We start from the raw sequence: 23,744 nt of genomic DNA on the forward strand, positions 1-23,744 counted from the left end.
TGTCCACCTGCAGCATCAAGGCACCAGGTTCTCTGTCGCCTGGAGACTTTTGTACCGAGTTCTTCCTTCTGCTTGGAAGACTCCCTCCCTCTTTCTCCACCCCCCCCCACCCGCCTCCCTCTTTCTACTCCTATTTTCACCTTCAAGTTGTCGTTGCCACACTGACTTCTTTTTCTTCAGACCTTGGCCTAGAAGCCCTCTCCTCCCAAAGGTTCTTTCTGATCCCAAACTGCAGAGGCCCTCTGCTGGTCACACGTCCCTGGCCATCACCCCGAGTGGATGCAAGGCTTTATTATATGATCGTCTCTCTCGTGCTGTAAGCTTGTAGAGGGCAGAAACCATCTCAGACCTCAGAACTAGCATGGTGCCTAGCACATAATTGGTGTCACCTTGGGGACAGATGGCGCTTATTTAGATGACCAGTTGTGTTATGTGTGTGTGTGTGTGTGTGTGTGTGTGTGTACACCGAGAACCTACACTGTAACACAGGACTGATCTCTCCTGTCTTTTAAGGCCCAGTCTCCCTCTGTGTGGTCTCTTTGATCCCTTACGGCTTGGTGGTAATAATAATGGTAATAATTGAAGAGTACTGATAAATACTGATAGCATACTAGGCGCTGCTTTGTGTGCTTCCTTTCCAAGTGTTAACTCATCCAGTCCTATTTCAACCCAGTGGGATAGGCCAGGCATCTCAATTTTATATAAGAAAATTGAGGCATGGGGTGGTTTAAAGAAAGGAGCATAGGCCTGCCTAAAGAAAGGATCGGGCAGTTCTGGGGTTTAGTCCAACCTCCACTTCACCAGCTATGCACGACCATGGGTAAGTCACAAAGGTCTCTGAGCCTTCATTCTTCCCTGTATCTGTGAAATGTGGATTGTAACAATACCTGGTCTATGAGGACGTTGTGAGAATTCATGCAAAGTGCTTGCAGTGCATGTTGAGAAGTCCATACTCCAGGAGGTGTTATTATTATATAATTAGTTGTTTCATCCTTGGAGCACGGTATCAGTTCAGTTCAGTTCAGTCGCTCAGTCGTGTCCGACTCTTTGTGACCCCATGAATCGCAGCACGCCAGGCCTCCCTGTCCATCACCAACTCCCGGAGTTCACTCAGACTCATGTCCATCGAGTCAGTGATGCCATCCAGCCATCTCATCCTCTGTCGTCCCCTTCTCCTCTAGACACTCAAAATTTGAGTTGTTTTACTAAAAAGAACTGAAAGTTCCTAAAATAATTGCCACCAGGGTTTTAAAGTGGGGATGGTTTCTTTTTTGAGTTTTCTCCTCCTTGAATGTATTTAAATATCCTTTGAACACACAAGGACTTTCCTGGTTGCTCAGACAGTAAAGCATCTGCTACAATGCGGGCGACCCCGGGTTTGATCCCTGGGTTGGGAAGATCCCCTGGAGAAGGAAATGGCAATCCACTCCAGTATTCTTGCCTGGAAAATCCCATGGATGGAGGAGCATGGTAGGCTACAGTCCACAGGGTTGCAAAGAGTTAGACACGACTGAGCGACGTCACTTTCTGGACACACCGTTATTGAACATTTTTTTGACACCAAGAAGTAGAGGTAGGAAGCAGGAGGCTTCCTTAACAACCGGGTAGGCAGGGTGAAGCCTAGTAGAGATTTAGAAGGGTCTCTGGCCTCAGGCTTCCCAGGGGGCGCTAGTGGTCAAGAATCTGCCTGCCAATGCATGATACAGTAAGAGACCTGGGGTTCAATTTGTGGGTAGGGAAGATCCCATGGAGGAGGGCGTGGCAACCCACTTTCTTTTCAAGAATACTTTCTTGCCTGGAGAATCCCATGGGCAGAGGAGCCTAGCGGGCTACAGTCCATAGGCTCTCAAAGAATCAGACTCGACTGAAGCGACTGTGTTCAGGAATTCCCTGGCGGTCCAGTGGGTAGGACACCACGTTTCCACTGCTGATCCCTGTTTGAGGAACAAAGATCCCCAAAGCTACATGGTTCTGTCAGAAAAAAAAAAAAAAACAAGAGCGGGAGGCTCTGTCCTATGTATAAGGCTGGAAACTGTTCTTACTGATGGTTAGACAGTCATTCAATTCCTTTTCACTGTGTGTTCCAGGCACTGTGCTGGGCTCTGGGGACAGCTATGGTCCCTGTGATGGTGGAGCTGACCTATTGGAGCAAAGACATGCATTACTACCTTGTTACTAAATTACAGTTTTGAGGAGCGTTCCAGAGTGGAGAAGCTCAGTCCCCTGAGAGTCAGCAATGGCTTGGCATCTGGTCCTGAGCTAAACAGGAGAGCAGGGAGGAGTGCTCCAGGTAAAGGGAAGGGACAGGGAGGCAGAGGTCGGTGGAGGAGTTTGAATGGCTGTCAGGGTAACAGGGAGTGTGGCCAGAGAGCCTGTGTCTTCAGGATGGGGAATGGGAGCCGAGAAATAATGCAGGTATCCCTACTGTCCCCCAGTTCCTTCTTCTCCCTTCCTCCTCCAGTGAGTCCTGGTCTTCATTTGAGTACCCTCATTTCTAGCACATAAGCCTGCTCAAGACTCTCTCATCTTGGAAATGTTCCCCCAACTTGACACAGGAGGGAAGGGGGCAGGGCACAACTTTTGAAAGAATGACATCACCCCAGGACAAAACATAAACCAATTAGAATCAAATGGGTCCAAGATGGCAGACCTAGATCCTCAGTGAGCAAGTGAAATGACACACCCAGAGGTGCCATGACAGTTTCAAGGCACTGTCACAAGACCAAAAAGTGGGCGGTGGCCCAATTCCTGGAAATCTCCACCCCTTCCCCCAAATATGTTGGAATATTCCTCCCACTCATTAGCCTATGAAATTACCAGGCCCATAAAAATTAACCATGCCACACTTTGGGGCCTCTGTACTCAGCCTCTGCGGAGGCCCATACTCTTTGTCTGCTCAGTGTGTTTCTCTGTGAATAGATCCACTTCTTACCTATCACTTTTTCTCTCATTGAATTCTTTCTGAGATGAGACATCAAGAACCTGAGCTTCATTAGGTCCTGAAACCAGGTCTGTGATCTCAGCGGGAAGACCATGAGATTTGGGCTCAGTTTGAGTTTCAGCACATGGGTTCAAGTCCCAGTCTGAGGTAAACGGTTTCAAACTGTCCTGCTCATTCAAGGTATAATACTTTCACAAGCACAGCTAAGCGTTTGTCTGTTCATTCATTCTCTCTTTTCTTTTCACAAATAAACCACATAAAACTTTAACCCTACAAAGAGAGAAAAACTTTAATTACCCAGAGGCAACTGTTATCAATATTTGAATCTATAGCTCTGAGTTTTTTTTAGAAACTTATTGTTATAAAAACCAGGATGCGTGCTAAGTCACTTCAGTCCGGTCAAACTCTGTGTGACCCTATGACCCGCCACAATCCTCTGTCCATGGGATTCTCCAGGCCAGAATACTGGAGCAGGTTGCCATTTCCTTCTCCAGGGGATCTTCCCAACCCAGGGATCAAACCTGTTTCTTTTATGTTTAATACATTGGCTGGCTGTTCTTTACCACGTCCACCACCTGGAAACAATATATATAAATTGTATTTTCAGTCAGTTCAGTTCAGTCACTCAGTCTTGTCCAACTCTTTGCAACCCCATGAACTGCAGCACGCCAGGCTTCCCCGTCCATCACCAGCTCCCGGAGTTCGCTCAAACTCACGTACATCCAGTTGGTGATGCCATCTAGCCATCTCATCCTCTGTTATCCCCTTCTCCTCTTGCCCCCAATCCCTCCCAGCATCAGAGTCTCTTCCAATGAGTCAACTCTTCGCATGAGGTGGCCAAAATACTGGAGTTTCAGCTTCAGCATCGTTCCCTCCAAAGAAATCCCAGGGCTGATCTCCTTCAGAATGGACTGGTTGGATCTCCTTGCAGTCCAAGGGACTCTCAAGAGTCTACTCCAACACCACAGTTCAAAAGCATCAATTCTTCACCGCTCAGCTTTCTTCACAGTCCAACTCTCACATCCATACGTGACCACTGGAAAAACCATAGCCTTGACTAGACGGACCTTTGTTGGCAAAGTAATGTCTCTGCTTTTTAATATGGTATCTAGGTTAGTCATAACTTTCCTTCCAAGGAGTAAGCGTCTTTTAATTTCATGGCTGCAATCACCATCTGCAGTGATTTTGGAGCCCCCCAAAATAAAGTCTGACACTGTTTCCACTGTTTCCCCATCTATTTGCCATGAAGTGATGGGACCAGATGCCATGATCTTCGTTTTCTGAATGTTGAGCTTTAAGCCATCTTTTTCACTCTCCTCTTTCACTTTCAAGAGGCTTAAAAAAAAAAAAAAAAAAAGAGGCTTTTTAGTTCCTCCCCACTTCCTGCCATTTTATAAGAACCTTATTATGTTGCAAACATTTTGCCACATTTAAACAGCAGTAACACTCTTAATGGCCACCTGAGACAGTGTTCCACCTAACACACTTAACTAAAGCCTCACTGTCCATTCTTTCTCAATATTTAGTGAATACCTGTTGTGTGCCATGACTTTGCCTGGAAATTTAGGCTGGCTGCAGGATCTTGCTATAATTCTACTGTGAATGAATAATTGCTGAATATCCTTGGCTTTCAATATCCGTGTGAATCTGTAATTGTTAATTCAAGAAAAATTACCAGAAGTAGGATTTCTAGATTAAAGAGGAGGCACACTTAAAGGTCAAATTATCCTCCAATTAGGTTTTACCAGTTTACACTCACAACTACTTCCTATGTTGAACTTCCCAATAATGTCCATTACCTTCTCTACTTTCTCCATTCCTAAACCCTCTGCAAGCTGGTTTTTGTTCCCACTACTCTACTGAAGTTGTTTGGGGGTGTTTAATACCTTGGGCCACCCTTCTTAAAAATATTTTATTTATTCGACTGCACCGAGTCTTAGCTGTGGCATGTGGGATCTTATAGTTGTGGCATGTGGAACCTAGTTCCCTGACCAGGGATTAAACCCTGGTTCCCTGTAATGGGGGCACAGAGTCTTAGCCACTGGACCATCAGGGAAGTCCCACCCTCCTCTTCTTGAAATAGTCTCCTTCCTTACTGTGATAAAGCAGATTCTACTACCTTCAACTTGATTATATCTATTTTTATAGCTGGGAAACCAAAGTGCAGAGAGGTGTCAAGTCTGAAAACAGGACATAGCAGTGTGTAGTCTTCATATCCAAGCCTCCTGACCCTCACAGCCTTGAGTTTCTTTTTGAACATGAGTTTTGCATCTTTGGTGATGCTTGCAAACTTTTCTAGTGTTAACAGGGCCTTACAAGGAGAATTTTGTCTGGTTCTACTTTCTTTCTAGGAAGAAATTTCTATTGCATTTTGTCTTTCCAGTGTCGCTAATCTAATCGGGCCTCACGGCCTTGATTTGAACTGAGTCCTAATGAGCATCAGTAGTGAGGCGGTGCAGAGGAGCCTCTGGGCGCGTTTCCTTAACTCTGAGAGTTCAGGGACAGGAAGAAAGCAGCCCAGAGGACCTGGCCAGAGGATTCTTGCCAAGAAGCTCAGAACCGGGTCTTGGGGCCAAGCAAGGGTCTGTAGGGTCTTAGACAAATGTGATGTGGCCTTTATGGGTGAGCTGGGGAAATTATTTTTTTGGACAATCAGCACCCTCAAGCGACATATAACATTTGATTTTTCATAGTTATTTTAAGATTTATTAAATCAACATATACGGTAGACACTCAATAATTGGTAGTTGTTCCAGTCTTTAACTTCGGTTTAAATTGCATTTTTTCCTACGTTCGATTTCATTTGGGCCTTCTCAAGCACACTCTGGATCCATATATGGATATTTAAAATCGCCATTCTATTGAGGCAGAAATCGAGGCTCAGAGACCGAGCACTTGGGTTCGAGGTGGCCGCCAACTGGGGCTCTCCTGGAGCGCTCGGCTGCTCCGCCAGCTCGGCACTCCCATGCCCCATAACTCTAAAGCCCGCTGCGGCCGCTGGCTCCCGCCCTCTCTTTTGCGCCGGGCCGCTCGGCGCCATCTTTGAACTTGGCACGGGTGCCTGGCTTCCGTACTTCCCTCCCCACCCAGAGTTGCCGCGAAAGCCCCAGGCGTGCTCCCTCTGCGGCTGGAGAATCCTAAAACTGGCAGTGATTGTCGCATCAAGGGAAAAGAATAATTTATCTCTTCTTCTCGGGTGTTGGAGCGTGCGCTCTGACAAACTGAAAAATGGCGCCGATAGCCTCACCGCCCCAGCCTTCCGCTCTGGAGGCGCGGGGGCGAAGGTCGCGGCGGACTGCGTCTGCGCGAGGTGGGGAGGTTGGGGGTGGGGTGGCGCCGGCGGAGCCGTCTCCATGGCAACCAGCGCGCAACCTGGGCAGCTCGGCCTGGCGGGAAGCGCGGGAGCTGAGGCGCTGGCGACAAGCGGGACTGCGAGTACCGAGGGCCCCGAGCGGCCCGGGCCGCTTCAGGACGAGACCCTGGGCGTGGCGTCCGTGCCCTCGCAGTGGAGGGGCGTCCAGGGCATCCGCGGGGAGACGGTGAGGGCGCGGGTGTGCCTCTGGGTGACGCGGGCGGGAGGGCGAGGGACGTCGCGGCAGCTGGGCCAGGTTATTTTTATATTTTAACCCACAGAAACGAATCCTTGGGGGTACTCACGTCTCAGTTTCCCTGGTCTTTGAGTAGCAACCAGAAGAGGTTTTAAAGACTCCAGGTTTTGGAGGATTTCGTGTGAACTGCAGTTTCTAGGCATTTCAAACCTAACTTTTACTAAAAAAAAAAGACCAAACTGTAATCTTAAGGTCGAGATACACACGTTTTCTAGTACGTCGTTTAATCCAAAGCACACAAACGAGGTTGTCTGAAACGAGGGCGGGGCTTCTGGGTGCCAGGGCCCCTGAGGGGTCTGTGTGTATGGACTTTGAGCACTGCTGTGCCCCTGGCGACTCCTCAGTCATCAGTGGGTGAGCTCCCTCCTGGAGCTTATACGCGGCGCTTGTCTGCAGGGGACAGAAAGTAAAACAGTGCAGGTAAGAAGTAAATATACAGTGTGTTCGAGGTGAATAGTGCCATGGCTGAAAGAAAAAGGGTGAGGGATTAGAAAGATTGGGTTGCGGAGTGAAAGGGTTGTTTGCAGGGTGGTGGCACCTTCATTGAGAGGGTGATGTTCCAGCAGATTTGGAGCAGTGAGAGTTAGTCAAGGTTATTTGAGGTGGAATGGCCAGGGGAGCGCACAGGTCCTGCGGTCCAAGCACAGCTGGTGTGTGTGAGGAGGCAGGTGGGGCTGGAAAGGAATGAGAACGTACGGATGGTCACAGGTGAGGCCGGAGAGGGTAAGGAGAGGCAGATCAAGTTTAGGGCTTGCAGATCATTTTAAGGATGTTAGTTTTCCCTCAGTGAAAATGAGCATTGGAAGGGGGCTGCATTTTTCCCACAGAGGAAACAGGCTTTTGCTTTCCACACAGATGAGAGGTCCTGCAGAAGACGATTTCCTCACCAACACCAGTACCGGTGAGATTTCCATGAAGTCTTACCCTCTCTCCTTTTTTAAAATTTTATGTTTGGCTGTACCACACAGCATGTGGGATCACAACCTGAGCCCCCTACAGTAGAAGCTCAGAGTCTTAAAAACACGGGAACACTAGGGAATCCTCAAAGTCCTAACTCTTGATTAACTCTTGAGGATGAAATGGTTGGATGGCATCACTGACTCGACGGACATGAGTTTGAGCAAGCTCAGGGAGTTGGTGATGGACAGGGAAGCCTGGCATGCTGCAGTCCATGGGGTCGTGAAGAGTTGGACTCGACTGAGCGACTGAGCTGAACTTGAGGACAAGTTTCTTGCCTCAGGCCAGCAGTCTGCAGGTCTCAAGCCAAATTTGATCTGGCTTCAGAGCACTTCCCACTTCACCATACTGGATAGAAAAGATTCTATTTAAAAAGCAAAGGCAGGACTTCCCTAGTGCCGCAGTGGTTAAGACTCCTTGCTTCCAATGCAGGGGGCACAGTTTGATCCCTGGTCAGGGAAGTTCCACATGCTGTGTGGTATGGCAAAAAAAAAAAAGCAAAGGCAGGGGATATTTTAGTTATTTCTGTTCATCTTTATTGAAGGTTAATGTGTAATTCACATTCACTGGCTTTTAAAAATACTTGAAATAGCTCTTACTTGCTGAAGATTCAGATTTTGAAAGAGTTCAGATTGGGAATCACTGACTCAGTCAAACTTTTTACTTTTTTTTAAAATTAAAACAAAGAATGAGATTGAGGCATATTTTCTTGTACCTATAATTTGAACCAATAGGGCTCCAAGAACTGATTCTAATACTTGAGGTATAAAAGCTTTCATCTTAGGGGGTTCATTTGAATCAGTCTCTGCTGTTTTATTGAAGTGTGTGTGTGAAAGTCACTCAGTTGTGTCTGACTCTTTGTGACCCCATGGACTATACAGTCCATGGAATTCCCCAGGCCAGAATACTGGAGTGGCTAGCCTTTCCCTTCTCCAGGGGATCTTCCCAACCCAGGGGTTGAACCCAGGTCTACCACACTGCGGGCGGATTCTTTACCGGCTGAGCCACAAGGGAAGCCCAAGAATACTGGAGTGGGTAGCCTATCCCTTCTCCAGAGGATCTTCCTGACCCAGGGATTGAACCGGGGTCTCCTGCATTGCTAGCGGATTCTTTACCAACTGAGCTATCAGGGAAGTTTTATTGAAGGGGATTCTTAATTAATTTAAGTCCTAAGAGTATTGGGAGTTCCCTGGTGGTCCAGTGGTTAAGACTCTGCCTTTCCACTGCAGAGGATGCAGACTTGATCCCTGGTCAGGGAACTAAGATTCTGCAACCTGCCTGGCGTGGCCAAAATAAAGATTCTAAGACTGTTGAAGGGGTCCAAAGAAAGAGTTAATTTTCCAGATTAACTTGTTTCTCTTTATAAAAGTTTCTGTGTCCAAAATTTATTTGATTAATTATTTATTTTAAATGCTTATTAGTTTGGATGTGCCGGGTCTTAGTTGTGGCACGCCAGATGTTGTTCAGTCGCGACATGCGAACTCTAGCTGTGGCATGTGGAATCTAGTTCCCCCGACCAGGGACTGAACCTGAGCACCCTGCACTGGGAGCTCAGAGGGGAGGACCACCAGGGAAGTCCTGGTATCCAAAATTTAGGAAAACATCTGGGTAAGGAAAAACTGGAAATAAAAACCACCCCATAGTCTCATTTTCCGGCAGTTTGGTTTATACCTGCTCCCTCTCTGTTTTGTCTGTGTTCCTCCATTTTTTTTTTTTTTACAAAAATGAAATCACGTTGCAGAATATTTTGTAGACCCACTTTTTCACTCACTACTGTAAGTTCATTTTATTTTAACTGGTCCCTTTTGATGGACTGTTTCCAATTTTTCTCTTATCAGAACCCTGTGATGAGTGTTTTAGCTAAATTAAATAAAAAATTTATATCTGTTTTAATTTAAGGTTAATTGCTTTACAGAATTTTGTTGTTTCCTGTCAGATATCTTTAAGAATCAGCCATAGGTACATCCATGTCCCCTCCCTCCTGAACCTCCCTCCCCATCCTACCCTTCTAGATTGTTACAGAGGCCCTTAGCTAAATTTTTATATGCAGCTTCTTAATTTTTTTTTTTGCAAGTTCTATTGGAAAAGCCAAACGTTGTTCTTTGCTTAGCTCATGTAGTGATGCAGTATTGGAGTGCAGTTTTATGTTCCAGTGATGGATTTTTGGTTGTCGTTGTTGAAGTAGTAGTGATCTTTGGCTTGATCTAACTCTTCTTGCTTTATCTCGATTTATTCACAGAGGGACAGGGTCCTTGACTTTGGGTTCAGACCTGGCTTTGAGTGCATGGGGACTCTTTGGGGTCTTGGCCTTGGGCCAGTCAAGTGATCTGCAAAGTGGGTCTTGTTAGAATACTTAATGTGGGATTAAATGAGGCTGCTAATAAGAAAACAGTTTGAGACTGACCCCCAGTACTGTTCACGTATGGGGGGGCTCACGTCTAAGTGTTTGAGATGAAGGGCTCCTAATCGCTTTAATCCTGGTCTCTGCTTTTTCAAACGTGGCTGACACTGAAATGCCCTGGAGAGTCTTGAAAAATATGAATATCTGGTCCCTACTTCCAGGGATTCTGGTTTAATTGGTATGTGGTGTGACCTGGGAATCTGGTTTTATAAAAGCTCCCCAGGTTATTGTCATATGTGGCAAAACTTGAGAACCATTAATATAATCCACCCTCCTTTCCAACAGTGTTACCCTTCTGAAGCCTATTTGAGTCCTCAGAATGTAGAGTGGGGGACTTCCCTGGTGGTCCAGTGATTAAGACTCTGTTCTTCCAATGCAGGGAGCACAGGTTCAATCTGTGGTCAGGGAGCTAAGGTCCCAGATGCCACAGGGTGACAAAAAAAAGGATATAGGGTGCATTCTTTTCTTGTGGTAAGATACATACACATTTTACCATATTACAGTGTACAGTTCGGTGATGTTAAATACCTTCACGACGTGCAGCCATCACTACCGTTTAGTTCTAAAGCTTTTTATCAGCAGATGCATTCATTTTCGGCATTCAGGTCTGTCCCTGGACTGTGAGCTCCCAGAGGGCAGGGAGTGGGTCTTGTGTACTTTTGCATCTCCCAGAGGCCTCCGGGAAATACTGGATGGAACCCTTTTCTGGTGGCCTGTCCTCCACAGCCTGATTCTGCCGAATTTCTCCCCTCCTGCTTTGAGTTAACCTTGCCTACCTGTCCGCTCCTCCCTCTCCCTGTACCCGGGGCTGCTTTCTCGCCTTCGTGGGTTCTGTAGCAGGTGACACCCCCTGCTGGAGGTGTTTGTTTTTAACCTGAGGTTTGGCCTCTCACAGGTTTTCAGGAATTGGATTTGTGGTTCTCAACCATTTGGAGTTTGCTAATAGTTTTGATACTAAACATTTTTTTTTTTTTCAAGACACACGTGAAAACACCACCAGAGTAGCTGGCAATAATTAGAAGTCAAAGGTGTTGCGACATAACAGGGCCTCCCAGCTTCGGTGAAAATGTTGATCATTGCTGTCTTCGTTGGTTGACTCTCCGCTCCAGGTCATCCTTTGAGTAACTGTTTGCTACCCTGCTATACGGCCTTCCCTCATAGCTCAATTGGTAAAGAATCTGCCTGCAGTGCAGGAGACCTGGGTTCAATTCCTGGGTTGGGAAGATTCCTTGGAGACGGAAGTGGCAACCCACTCCAGTATTCTGGCTTGGAGAATCCCATGGACAGAGGAGCCTGGCATGGGGTTGCAAGAATTGGACACGACTTAGCAACTAAACCACCACCACCCTGATATACTTGAGGCAAGGCCAAGTAAAAGGAGGTCATAGCCTGAAGTACTTTGATACTGGTTCTGGATTCAGTTGCCCCCACACTCTTGGAGGCCTCATGTGAGTGAGACACAGGAGACAACGGAATGGCCATGTTGCATCATAAAACCCACTCAACTAGTTTTTTTTTTTTTTTGCTGTGCTGTGAGGCTTGCAGGACCTTAGTTCCCTGACCAGGAATGGAACCCGGGCCCCAGCAGTGATAGTGCCAAGTCCTAACCACCAGACCACCAGGGAATTCCTGTCAGTTTTGTTTATTTATTAAACTTTGGCTGTGCTGGGTCTTGGCTGCTGCTCGCGGGCTACTCGAGTTGAGGTGAACAGGGGCCACTCTCTCGCTGTGGTGGCTTCTGTGGAGCGTGGGTTCTAGGCTCGTGGGCTTCAGTCGTTGCGCGGCATGCGTTCAGTTGTTGTGGCGGCTTAATTGCCTGAGGCAGGTGAAATCTTCCCCGGGCAGGGACCAAAGCCGTGTTCCCTGCATGGTGGATTCTTAACCACTAGATCACCAGGGAATTCCCAGCAACATTGTATCCAAGATATTCCCATGGTACAGTCTCTGCTAGTTAACATCAGAATGTCTCAAAGGCGTCACATTTTGTTGGTGTGCTGATAAAGAGGTGCTTAGTTAGGTCAGGAACCATCTCAGCTCCCATCACGCCCGAGTATCATCAGGTGTGTGTACAGGACTCAGGGAAGGACGTGGAAGGGCTGGGAAGGGGGACTTTGGGAAGCCGTGCTCACACTGGCAGCATTTCTCAGCCCCTGGCGAGGAGCCCTGTCTCACCCTGTCCTCCCCAGCTGCCCTCCTGTGGGCCAGCTCCTTTCCTTTGGGGTCTCTTAACACTTGCCTGGTGCTCGAGCCCAAACGGAAGAATGGGGGTCCGGGCTCTGTCGCTGTGCTGTAGGTGCAGGTGCCTGGCAAGCGGCCACGTGAGGAGAGCCTCTCGTGGGTGACAGGAATCTCAGTCGTATAGGAGCCCTCATTTGGTAAACGTCAGCCGTGTCCTCCAGAAAAGGAGGAGGCTGCGTCCCCTTCCCTGATGTGATGTCTGTCCCTCTGCCCAGCTAAACGGGGGCCAAGGAACTGGAGACGGGTGGCAGGGTGGAGAGAAATGGCAGCTGGGGAGCAGGCTGCCTCCCAAGCAGCTCCCCACAGACATGCATGCGTCCTTTGATCACGGGACACCTTGGAAGGTGCCCCGGTGGAGAGGGCTGCGGCCAAGGGAGGGAGAGAGGGGTGTCCTGCTGCCCTAGGTGAGACCCGGTCCTCAGATCAAGGCGGGGGTGGAGGGGGCTACGTGAGTGCTGTCTGCACCTTGAGGGCAGAGGTGATGGACTCTGGGCCCTGGGGTGTGGCTGCAGGAAGCATATAGATGGGATCTGAGTACCTGCCCTGTGGCATCACCTGGGGGCTTTTTTAGCAAAGACCCCATCCTAGACCAGTGAACCAGAAGCTCTGTTGATGGGGAGGGGGCAGCAGGTTGTCCCTTACCCAGCCTCCTGGTGGTTCTACGACCTTGTTCAGGGAGACCACCCGTCTAGCGTGGTCGCTGAGGTCCTTTTCCACTCTGGAGTCAGGTTTGCAGCTCAGGTGTGTTGGGAGGGTGAAATGAGGGGCTGTGTGCTCCATATTAGCTGGTGGTGGTCACTGCCCAGGGGAGTGAGGGGGCTCAGCCTTCAGCCACACAGTGTCTCTATCTGTTCTCTGTGTGCCTCTGTATGTCCTCAATTTAGAACACGTCTCTTCAACCTCTATTTTAACAGGTATTAAAAGAGGTGTGTCTCACAACTGATGTGTACACTTAATACAGTTTCCTCCTAAAAAGCTATTACTAAATAATTGGTATGTTTTATAATCGATAGTCAAGGAGATCTGTTAACAGAAGGTGTATATATATATTTAATTTCTTTTTATCTGGCTGTGCTGGGTCTTTGTGGCATGTGAACTCTTCACTGAGGCATGTGGGACCTAGTTCCCTGACCAGGGATTGAACCCGGGGCCGCCTGCCTTGGAAGTGTGGAGTCTTAGCCACTGGATCACCAGGAAGTCCCTAGGAGGTATATTTTTAATAAGAAAGTGACTGTCTTCTACTCATGACCTTGAAGTTTTCCCACTGCCTGTTGACAACCACGTGAGTGGGTTTCTCTGGCTGGAAAGGGTTACTCCCTCTGGGTCATCTCCACCCACACCACACCAACTGGGTTCCTCCCCAGGAAGATGGGCTAGTTACTAGAGGAAGGGGACGGTCGTCAGGCAGACAGAGTGAGCAGTGTTCCTTTTGCTCAAGGATAAACAGCAGCTGTGGGTGAGTGAGTGCCTGGGCAGGTGGTGCTGTGAGGAGAGCTGGCTGGTGACTGCGTTTCAATCTCCTTCTCCAGAAAAGTTGCCAGACGGCTAGCATTACCACCGCTGAAGCGTCCGTGCAGGCCCGGAAGCATGTGGATGCTGAGGTGCAGACCGAGATCCCCGAGCCGGTCAGCCTGCCGTCTGTGCCTCGGTACAATGGCCCCCGGCTTGCGGCCTTTCTCCGAAAAGTGGAGGCCATGGTTACCCGAGAGCTGAACAAGAATTGGCAGAGCCATGCGTTTGACGGCTTCGAGGTGAACTGGGCCGAGCAGCAGCAGACGGTAGGGATGGGCTGGAACGGGCCTGGGATGCCTTGGGTTGTGGCTTTAGCTCATCTTAAGTCCTTCTTTTGTGCCACCCAATAACAGCATGCATGCCAAGTTGCTTCAGTCGTGTCTGAGTCTTTGCGAACCTGTAGATGGTCTCGCCAGGCTCCTCTGTCCATGGGATGCTCCAGGCAAGAGTACTGGAGTCGGTGGCCATGCCCTCCTCCAGGGGATCTTCCCCACCCAGGGATCGAACCCGCGTCTCCTGCACTGGCAGGCAGGTTCTTCACCAGTAATGCCACCTGGGAAGCCCTGGCCCGCCAAGTAATAGGAACACCAATAACAATCATAACAGCATTCACCAAGCTCTTACTTTTTGCCAGATATTAAGCTAAGAAGTCACTGGGCCTTCCCTGCTACCCTTGGTGGTGCCTTGTTATTTCCATTCACTGCTAGTAGGCAGTAGAGGCAGGGTTTGAGGCTGGACAGTCTGACTCTGGGTCTTATTTCCTTGATGACTCAGCTCTGTTTCCCCAGGTACACTCTGTGCCAACTCATTGATCCTTCTGGACAGCTAGTTCTTTACTGATCTCCATCTTATATTTATTTTTTGTCCACGCTGAACAACCTGTAGAATCTTAGTTCCCTGACCAAGAGTCTAACTTGGGGCCCTTGGCAGCAAAAGCGCAGGACTGCCACGGAGTTCGTTTGATCGCCATTTTATAGATGAGATTCAGAGAGGCTAAGGGACTTGTCTGCAGTCACACAGCTGTAACTGGCTGAGCTGGAGTTTGAGTCCCAGTCTCCCTGGTTTTACTTTGGCGCTCTAGTGACTTCTGCATTGCCAAGCCTTTTCTGGTCTCGAGGCAGAGCTCAGAGCAGTCACCCTGTAATGTCCAGTTGGAGCCACCACTTGAGATCAGGAAACCTCTGAACGAAGGCGGGTCCTTGACCTCTGCTCCACCCTGCTGGTGCCTGGGGACAGGCTGCTGACTAGGCAGTGAAGGCTTTTCTTATGCATTGTTTTCTTCCTCGAGAAATGGAGATGAGTAGTTCTGTATTCAGAGGTCATAGCCCTTCTCTCCCGCCCTTCCTCTTCCGTCTGTTTTTGGATATACAGCTGTCCTGTTCCCACCAAATCATTGATAGGTTTGGGAGAGTGTATTTGTTTGAGAGAAATCCTCAAAAGCCCTCTGAAAAACATTTGCCAAGGCCACAAGTAAGTGTGGACTTGTTGTTATTTTTAAGTGGAGTGCAAGAAGAAGGTCATGAACGTTAAAATCTGGGCTCAGCTGCCCCTTTTTACAGTTGCATTCAAAGAGGGTGAGCTGTTGGTTTTTTGTTTGTTTGGGGTTTTTTTTGCTGTGTGTCTGAGTCTTAGTCGCAGCATGTGGGATCTAGTTCCCTGACCAGGGATCAAACCCAGACCCCCTGCGTTGGGAGCACGGAGGCTTAGCCCCTGGACCACCAGGGAAGTCCCAAGCGCTTGTTCTTCATTGTTAAGGCTTTTCCACCTTTCTGTGCATTTGGTCCACCTGTATATTACTTTCTCCCCCTTTAGAAAATACATACGGTGCGATGATCCTCTTCGCAGGGCAGCAAAGGAGACGCAGACATAAAGGACAGACTTTTGGACACGGCGGGGGGGTGGGGTGGGGGGGGTCGGGGGGGTGGGGGGGTCGGGGGGGGGGATGATTTGAGAGAGTAACATTGAAACGTTCACGTTACCATATGTAAAATAGACAGCCAGTGGGAACCCAGAGGTGCTCTGTGGCAACCTAGAGGGGTGAGATGGGGAGGGAGGTTCAAGAGGGAGAGGACAGGGACTTCCCCGGTGGTCCAGTGGCTAAGACTCCGTGCTCCCAACGCAGGGGGCCAGGTTCTATCCCTGATCAGGGAACTAGATCCCACATACCACAGCTAAGATCTGGTGCAGCTAAATAAATAAAAATGAATGAAAAATAAAAGAGAAGGGACGTATATATGCCTATGCCTGATTCATATTGATACATGGCAGAAACCGTCACAATTTTGTAGTTACCCTCCGATTGAATCTGCAAAGCAGGAAAAATAAATAAATACTCTGATTACAAAGCACTACACGTTCATTTTAACAAACAGTCGCTGCAAAAATACGGAACATGTACTGCGAGTGGGAGCAGTGGTTCGCAGGCCTTTCCCATTCGACCCTGACACACAGCGCGCTGCTGCTACTGTTGCCATCAAGAGCATCTTAGACGCAGGTGGAGAACGCTGTCCAGGCTGTTTGCGACCTTTCGCGCTCAGCAGAGCTTTCCCTGCCAGTTCCTGTAGAGGAGGGGCCCCAGACACCCCAGAACCTGCGTTGACGTGCCACTGAGCGGACAGGCAGCCTTCTTGGGGTCCCCGTTGGTGGACATCTCAGCACAGCATCGCTTCTAGAAGCATGTCTTCCGGAAGCAGTGAGCAGGTGGGGGGTTAGGCAGCACCCCCGGGTGGCCGTGGGGCATATGGGCCTCTCGCGGCCCTGAAGTTGCTTTCCTTTTTGAGTGTGGGGCAGAGTAGTCTTTGCCGGTTTGCTGCTGTGTGGCAGAGCTAAAGCGAGGCTGTCTCTCCCACTTTGGTTTTCCTTTGCATGAATTTCTTGATTATTTCCCCAGTGGAGTCACTGCATTGGCTGAGGCATCAGGCTGCTCTGTCTCTGCTCCAGCTGTCAGGGAGTTGGCCTTGACATTTCCCTGCTGTCCGTGGCTGTCGTAGCCCCAGAAAGGCTGAGCCGCTGCTCTCAGTCAAGCACTGCGCCTTCACAATCAGAAAATCAGTGACGACTTGGCCGAACACTTCGGAGTTAGAGATGGGGAGGAGGCCACCTAGGGGAGTGCACCCAGGAGGGCACCCCCGGAACCTTTGGCCTCTTTGCCTTGTCCTGCCCTGGCCCTTGTTTGCACGTGTGGCTGACAGCGGGGAGGCACTGTGACGAGTCTGGGGTCTTTTATCTTCAGAAGCAAAGCCTGTTCTACGTTGTCAGGTTGCTACGTAGACTTCACCTGTGTCCTTTTAATTTATTTATTACCATTTTTATTTTATTCATTTATTTGGCCGTGTGGTATAGCTTGTGGGCTCTCAGTTCCCCACCCAGGAATTGAACCTGGGCCCCTAGCAGTGGAAGCATGGGGTCCTAAACACTGGAGCACCAAGGAATTCCCTATTATAATTTTTTTTAAGTGAAGTATACAGTTAGGTATTTCCATGGTGGTCCACTGGTTAAGACTCTGTGTTTCCACTGCAGGGGATGTGGGTTGGATTCCAGGTAGGGGAACTAAGATCCCATATGCCATTTGGTGTGGCCAAAAAAAAAAAATTGAAGTATAGTTAGTATTATATAGCCTCAGATGTACAGCGAAGTGATTCAGGGGTGGGTGGGTGTGTGTGTGTGTGTGTGTGTGTAGTGAAAGTGTTAGTTGCTTAGTCATATCCGACTCTTTGTGACCCCATGGAGTGTAGCCTGCCAGGCTCCTCTGTCCATGGAATTCTCCAGGCAAGAATATTGGATGGGTAGCCATTCCCTTTAAAAATTAAAAGGGATCAAACCGGGGTCTCCTCCCTTGTAGGCAGATTCTTTACCATATGAGACAACAGGGAAGCCCGTGTACATATATATGGCCAGTTTTATACATATATCCAGTTATCTATATATGTATAATATGTGTATAAATATACATTTTTCCTGTTTTGAGATCCCTTTCCGTTATAGACTCTTGTCCTTTTTAAACTGCTGCGCGATGCTTCACCATAGACTTTCATGGAGTCAGGTTTGCTGAGGTAGGTTTTCCACACAGGTAAATTCACGGTGTGCTGTGTTGGGTCTTGGCAGACACCCACCAATGAAGGTACGGAGCAGCCCATCTTTCTGTCCCTCTGCCTTCTCATCTTTAGATTTTAAAGTGTACTAATCGTTGCAGTTACAAATGCTGTTTTGATACATAATGCTTATAGTTTGTTTTTTAGTACAAACTTTTATTGAATTCATAAAATGTGCATAAACACAGGCACAGATCACAAGTGTTCGGGCCCATAATTTTCACACAGTGCAAACATTCATGGAACCAGAACCCCGAGAGTTTTTCTCATGCCCCCTCTGCCTCCTGGCCCCACTGCATGGCTTTGTTTTAGAATGACAGATTTGCCGAGGACTCCGCTGGTGGTGCAGGGGTGAAGATACCATGCTTCCACTGCAGGGGGCACAGGTTCAACCCCCAGCTGGGAAACTAAGATCCGAGGGGCACAACTGAAAAAAGGAAAAAAAACCAACAAATTTACTGAGATATGGTTTACAACCCATATAATTCACCCATATAAATCATTTAAAGTGTGAAGTGGGTTTTAATATATTTCCAGTAGGGGCTTCCCTGGTGGCTCAGACGGTAGAGTTCGCCTGCAGTGTGGGAGGCCTGGGCTCCATCCCTGGGGTGGGAGTATCTCCTGGAGGAGGGCATGGCAACCCACTCCAGTATGCTTGCCTGGAGATCCCCTGTGGACAGAGGAGCCTGGAGGGCTACCACCCATGGGGCCACAAAGAGTCGGACACAACTGAGCGACAGAGCGCACGGCACAGAGGTGTGTAAGCTTTGCCACAATCCATTTTAGAATATTTTCATCACTTCCCCCCCAAAAATTCACATCCACTAGCAGCCACTCCCCATTTCCCCCACAGCTCCTGGCAGCTGCTCACCCCCTTTCTGTCTTCAGATTTGTCTTTCTGGACATCTCACGTAATGGGCTCATAACAGCTGAGTATGTAACTGTGTCCGCCTAGCAGAGTGTTGTCAGGGGTCCTTGTGTTGCAGCGTCTTTCAGGACGTCATTCCTTTCTGCGGCTGAACCGTTCGCCGTGGTAGGGCTATACCGCGCTGGTCCGTCAGTCGCTGGACGTTCTGGCTGTCGTGAGCGCTGCTGTGGCCGCTTGTGTTCAAGTGCGCGTGTTGGGCATGTCCCTCGGAGTGGCATTGCTGGTAACATTTTGCAGAATCGCTGGGCTGTTTTCCACGGTGTCTGGACGTTCTGCATTCTCACCAGAGGCCCACAGTGCAGCTTCTGACAGAGTTCGGACTTTTTTTTGCCATTGGATGGTTTCTCTGTTTGGGGTTATGAGGTCAAGACAGGTGAGACTTTTCGCAGGAGTTTCGGCCTGTGGTGCAGATTAGCCCCTGGAAAGTGTACCGGACCCTCACCGTGGCCAGCACTGCTGGCCTTCTCGTTAGCTGCTGCTGGCAGCTGTGGGCTGAGCCGCAGGGCGCCCAAGCTTTTAAAAGTGTGTGTTGAGATACGCCTAACATGGAGCGCGCTCCTGTGACCGTTCTTCACCTGTGTAGTCATGTGGCATCCAGGCTACTCTCTCTGTCGGGCAGCCATCACCCCTGTGCCACTCCGGAAGCCAAGGCTTTGGAGATTTTGTGTGGAATAGATGTGAGTGCAGGGTCCAGCTCTGACCTGGAGCCTGGTGTCCATCTCAATTCCCAAGGCTCTTCCTTCTGGAAGCACCCTGTTGAGGGGAGTGATGGGGTGAAGGCTCCGCACTGTCCCCGGGCTGGGCAGTGGCCTGGAATCCTGACCGGAATCGGGAGCCCCACACCTGTGTCTGCCTTTCACTCCCCTGCTGGGTGGCTTTGGGATTCGGAGGTGGGGATGGCCTGTCTCTTGCAGGTGACCTGCCTACATACCCTGAGCTACCCCCCAGCCCAAGGACAGGGTCTCCACGTGACTGGTGTCTCCTGGAACTCCACTGGCTCTGTGGTGGCCTGTTCCTATGGCCGGTGAGTAGCAACAGGGGTGTGTGGGAGCGATAGGACGCCCTGAGACCCTCGTCTGAATCCGTCTCCTCGTCTGCGCAGAAAGGGGTGGGCCCAGAGCTGGCCTTTGTGGGAATCTTCCTTCTCAAGGCTGCCTGAGCCTTGGGTTGGCAGGAAAAGAAAGGGAAGGTTCTCCCAGTGCCCAGCTATCAGCAGTGGGCTGTGAGCCCTGGGCCTGCCTCGTCTCTCCCAGGCTGTGTCAGACATGCGCAGCTTCCTCCCCCGCCACGTATGGCCCTGTTCCTGGTTCCTGGAGACCCTTCTCCGGGGAGAGCCATGACCTTCGGGTGCCATATAGGCGCCTCTGCCACTTGGGTGCCCAACACAGTGTCTGTGTGTGATGGGGCCAGAGACTCGTGTGTCAGGGGGTGAGGTGGGTCGGGCAGTAGGAGCAAGGTGGGCTGGGGTGTCGCAGGTTGGGATGGAGTCCAGGCCTCGGGCTGAGCTCGTGCGGGTGTGTCTCTGCAGGCTGGATGACGGGGACTGGAGCACGCTGAGGTCCTTCGTGTGCGCCTGGAACTTGGACCGGCGAGGCCTGAGCCCCCAGCAGCCGTCGGCGGTGGTGGAGGTGCCCAGCGCCGCCATGTGCCTGGCCTTCCACCCCACGCGGCCATCCCACGTGGCAGGTGAGCCCCCCAGCCTGTGTCTCTGCTCCGCATCCTGTAGCGGGTGGCCGAGGCCCTGCATTTGGCCCTCAGCCCCTGGTCACAGCCAGAAGCAGGGACCACAGGGGGTCCTGAGCCCTGGGCTTGGGTGGGGTAACTGGGTGTGGAGGAGGAGGAGGAGGCAGGTCCTTAGCTGAGTCTTGGGTGGTGCGGGCCACGTGGAGGTACAGCCTGGTCAGGATGTGAGGCTGGGCGAAGCAGGCAGTCTCAGGGCGCTGACCACAGTGATGTGCGCGCTGGGAAAGGGGGCAGGTGAAGCTGGAGGAACGGCAGGTGCGGGCAGGGGAGAGCAGCCTGGTGGTGGGGGAGCTTCCCGGGGTGGGCACCGCTGGATAGAGCAGGCGGCCTGGGGACCAGGACTCTTTTTGAGGAAGCAGCCCCACGTCCTAGCGCAGTGGACGAGAAGGGGCGGGTGCCCGTCCCCAAAGCGAGGCTGTTGGCTATGGGCGGCTCCCCATGCCCACTTGGCCTCTAGGTGGACTGTACAGTGGCGAGGTGCTGGTGTGGGACATAAGCCGCCCCGAGGACCCACTGCTCTGGCGCACGGGCCTGACGGACGACACGCACACGGACCCCGTGTACCAGGTCAGGGCAGCGGCCCGCCGGGCGGGGTGGGAGGTAACCTCCTCCAGAGCCAGGCCTTGCCGTCCGGGCGTCTGCTCCGCAGCATGGAGCAGGGGAAGGGGTGCCCACTGGCCGGCCACCACCCAGGAGGAAGGTCACCAGGGAGTCAGCGCTTGGCCAGCTGCCTCTGGCATTCTTGGAGTATCTGGGTCCAGAGTCATACTTGCCCTCAGAGGGAGCCCCCTGGGCCTGGCCTTGCTGGCCGCCTCCATGGAGCCTCTGCCGTCCTGGTTTTCTGCTGGGACTTGGGGGTACCTGGGAACCCTCTGGGTCTACCCCCTGGTGGGTCAGGTGGCTCCCAAGCCTCTGCAAGAAGTCTCCCTTTTTCTTTCCCTCCTGGAAGAGAAGGGGAAGGTCGTGTGGAGGCTGACAGCTGGCCTTGCCGGGAGGTGGGGTAGGTGTCCTTTTGTGACCTGGCTCCTCTCCCGGTTGCCCAGGTGGTCTGGCTCCCGGAGCCCCGGCACAGCCACCGCTTCCAGGTGCTAAGTGTGGCCGCTGACGGGAAGGTGCTGCTCTGGCAGGGGGTTGGGGCTGGCCGGCTGCAGCTGAGCACGGGCTTCGCCCTGGCCGTACAGCAGCTCCCCAGGAACACGAAGCTGAAGAAGGTATAAGGGGTGAGGCTGCCACCCTGGACATAGGCCCACAAGGCAGCGCTGGGCCTTGGGACCCCCCGAGCCAGTGCGCCTTGGGGGCGGGTGGGCAGGTGGGAGTCCCCGAGGGCTACAGCAGTCACGCACGTGCCCCAGGCTCCTTGGGGCCACCGAGCAGACTCCCCCCCGGCTCTGCCCTGCTGCTGTTTTCCTCCGCAGCCTTCTCGTGGGGAGACTGAGGTGGGCGCCACGGCGGTGGCTTTCTCTAACTTCGACCCCAGCCTTTTCGTGCTGGGCACAGAAGGCGGCTTCCCGCTCAAGTGCTCCCTGACGGCAGAGGACGCTGCTGTCACACGGATGCCCAGCTCTGTGCCCCTGCGGGCCCCGGCGCAGTTCACCTTCGGCCCCCACGGTGGCCCCGTCTACTCTGTGAGCTGCTCCCCCTTCCACAGGTAGGGAGGGCCCACAGGGCCTCTGGCACAGGGAGGTCGGGGGAGTCCCACCAGGACCCACACAGAACTGCCTAAGAGCCTGCCGTCTGCCCTGGGCCCGGGTCTTCCCCACTGAGCTCCAGTACCCAGAGCTCCTGTGGTTAGCTCCAGGGAATCGGCTCCTTACTTTCCGGAGCCCAGTAGCCCATGAGGAGTCCGACAGAAAGGCCCCAGCCACACCTGGACCCCAGTGCTCACCCGCCGCCTGCCCTGTGTCCCATCTAGGAATCTCTTCCTGAGTGCAGGGACGGATGGCCACGTCCACCTGTACTCCATGCTGCAGGCCCAGCCCCTGACCTCTTTGCAGCTCTCCCACAAGTACCTGTTTGCTGTGCGCTGGTCCCCGGTGCGCCCCCTGGTGTTTGCGGCTGCTTCTGGGGAAGGTAAGGCACGGCTCCGGGCTTCACTCCACTGAAGGGACATGAGCCCAGCGTGTCTCTGCAACTGTCGGCTGGGGAGGCTGTGGGCAAGGTCACGTGGGACGGAGAGCTGAACTGAGTCACAGCCTTCTCATGTCTTTGGGAACCGAAGAGGCTCAGAGGCTGCGGCTCTGGGCCTATCTCACCCCACGACTCTCCCTGAAGGTGATGTGCAGCTGTTTGATCTGCAGAAAAGCTCCCAGAAGCCCGCGGTTTCAGTCAGGCAAACCGAGGATGAAAGCCCTGTCTACTGTCTTGAATTCAACTGCCAGCAGACTCAACTCCTGGCTGCTGGTGATGCCAAGGGCACGGTAAAGGTGTGGCAGCTGAGCAGTGAGTTCACTGAACAGGGAGCCCGGGAGACAGAGCACCTGGACCAGCTGGCCTCAGAGGTGGCCAGTTGAGGTCAGGGAGGCTACCTCTGGGCTGTGTGTTTATGATGGAAGCTGAATGAAGACGACATGACAAGCTTTTGGGGGAGTCAAGTCATTTATTTGTCTTTTACATGAAAACAAAATTGAAGGAGGGCGAACAAGAGGGGAACTAGCCGGCTGCTCAGATTTTGCTGTAGTCGGAATGGGGCAGCCGGCCTTGAGACAGGAATTGGGTCCCTGCAGCAACGTGGCAATGGCAACTGGACCTAAAGCCGGTTACTGAAGCACCGTTTTCTACTAAATCTTAAACCAAGCTAAGCAAGTTAAGGTTACGCTGGAAAGCAACACTGTCTGGAGTATTTTTCTTAAGAGCACAGAGAGGAGTTGACATGCAGCAAGGCAACGGTAGGGCAAGCAGCGTGGGCCAGGCTAACCTAGGAACACAGGATCAGTTCACGAAGAGCGAGCGGGTGAACTCAACGTAGTCGAAAGCAGTGGGGAGTTCGCGGCCCTTGCCGTCCACGTAGGGCTTCATGTGGGAGACGCAGTAGTCAGCTTGTTCCCGAGTCAGGTTCTGGAGGAAAAGGTGCATGTCAGCCGAGCCCTGACCAACCACGCCAACTGTGCTATGGGGTGCGGTGGGCAGTGGGCCCGACTTCAGAAACATCCGTGTCCAAGCTTCTGGATCTCTGCTGTTAACAGCCTTTGGCCTGGGCTGAGTTTCACTTGAAGACGGGGTAAAAGGGTCTGCACACAGCAGCTGAGGCTCAAGACTGGGGGCTGCGACTCTAGACTCAGCTCTGCCCCCAAGCTCAGGGCCAGCCTTGCCTGGGCTTTTGCCTTTC

The 23,744-nt window shown here is 51.4% G+C and overlaps 2 protein-coding genes across 18 annotated transcripts in view; one reads left to right on the top strand and one right to left on the bottom strand.

Annotated features, from left to right (window-relative positions):
- The first annotated feature begins 5,982 nt into the window (after positions 1-5,982).
- Positions 5,983-22,998, top strand: DYNC2I2 (dynein 2 intermediate chain 2). Of its 3 annotated transcripts, none has more exons than XM_069582293.1 (9): positions 5,983-6,480; positions 13,675-13,923; positions 19,591-19,700; positions 20,205-20,362; positions 20,877-20,986; positions 21,463-21,630; positions 21,835-22,067; positions 22,332-22,489; positions 22,717-22,998. In XM_069582293.1, the coding sequence occupies exons 1-9, from the start codon at positions 6,295-6,297 to the stop codon at positions 22,761-22,763; spliced, it is 1,419 nt and encodes a 472-aa protein (XP_069438394.1). In that variant the 5' UTR covers positions 5,983-6,294; the 3' UTR covers positions 22,764-22,998. The 3 variants fall into 3 exon arrangements, with proteins under 3 accessions (XP_069438394.1, XP_069438393.1, XP_069438395.1); XM_069582292.1 differs by having other exon boundaries at positions 6,228-6,480; positions 22,691-22,998; XM_069582294.1 differs by lacking the exon at positions 13,675-13,923 and having other exon boundaries at positions 6,245-6,480; positions 22,691-22,998.
- The window catches only part of SPTAN1 (spectrin alpha, non-erythrocytic 1), a 58,291-nt gene continuing 57,542 nt past the window's right edge, over positions 22,996-23,744 (bottom strand). For all 15 annotated transcript variants that reach the window (XM_069582288.1, XM_069582286.1, XM_069582284.1 and 12 more), the window contains one exon: positions 22,996-23,473. In XM_069582288.1, coding sequence (XP_069438389.1) covers positions 23,348-23,473 — 126 coding nt within the window. In that variant the 3' untranslated portion in view covers positions 22,996-23,347. The remainder of the gene's footprint in view (positions 23,474-23,744) is intronic.

The sequence above is a fragment of the Ovis canadensis genome, chromosome 3, assembly GCF_042477335.2.
Source record: "Ovis canadensis isolate MfBH-ARS-UI-01 breed Bighorn chromosome 3, ARS-UI_OviCan_v2, whole genome shotgun sequence".
In the NCBI taxonomy this organism is placed as follows: domain Eukaryota; kingdom Metazoa; phylum Chordata; class Mammalia; order Artiodactyla; family Bovidae; genus Ovis; species Ovis canadensis.

Bases quoted from the DNA above. Each gene is read 5' to 3' on its own strand.
- DYNC2I2 (XM_069582292.1), top strand. From the start codon at position 6,295: ATGGCAACCAGCGCGCAACCTGGGCAGCTCGGCCTGGCGGGAAGCGCG. The intron at 6,481-13,674 runs GTGAGGGCGCGG...CTCCTTCTCCAG, and splicing joins AGGGCATCCGCGGGGAGACG to AAAAGTTGCCAGACGGCTAG. The intron at 22,490-22,690 runs GTAAGGCACGGC...CTCTCCCTGAAG, and splicing joins TGCGGCTGCTTCTGGGGAAG to GTGATGTGCAGCTGTTTGAT.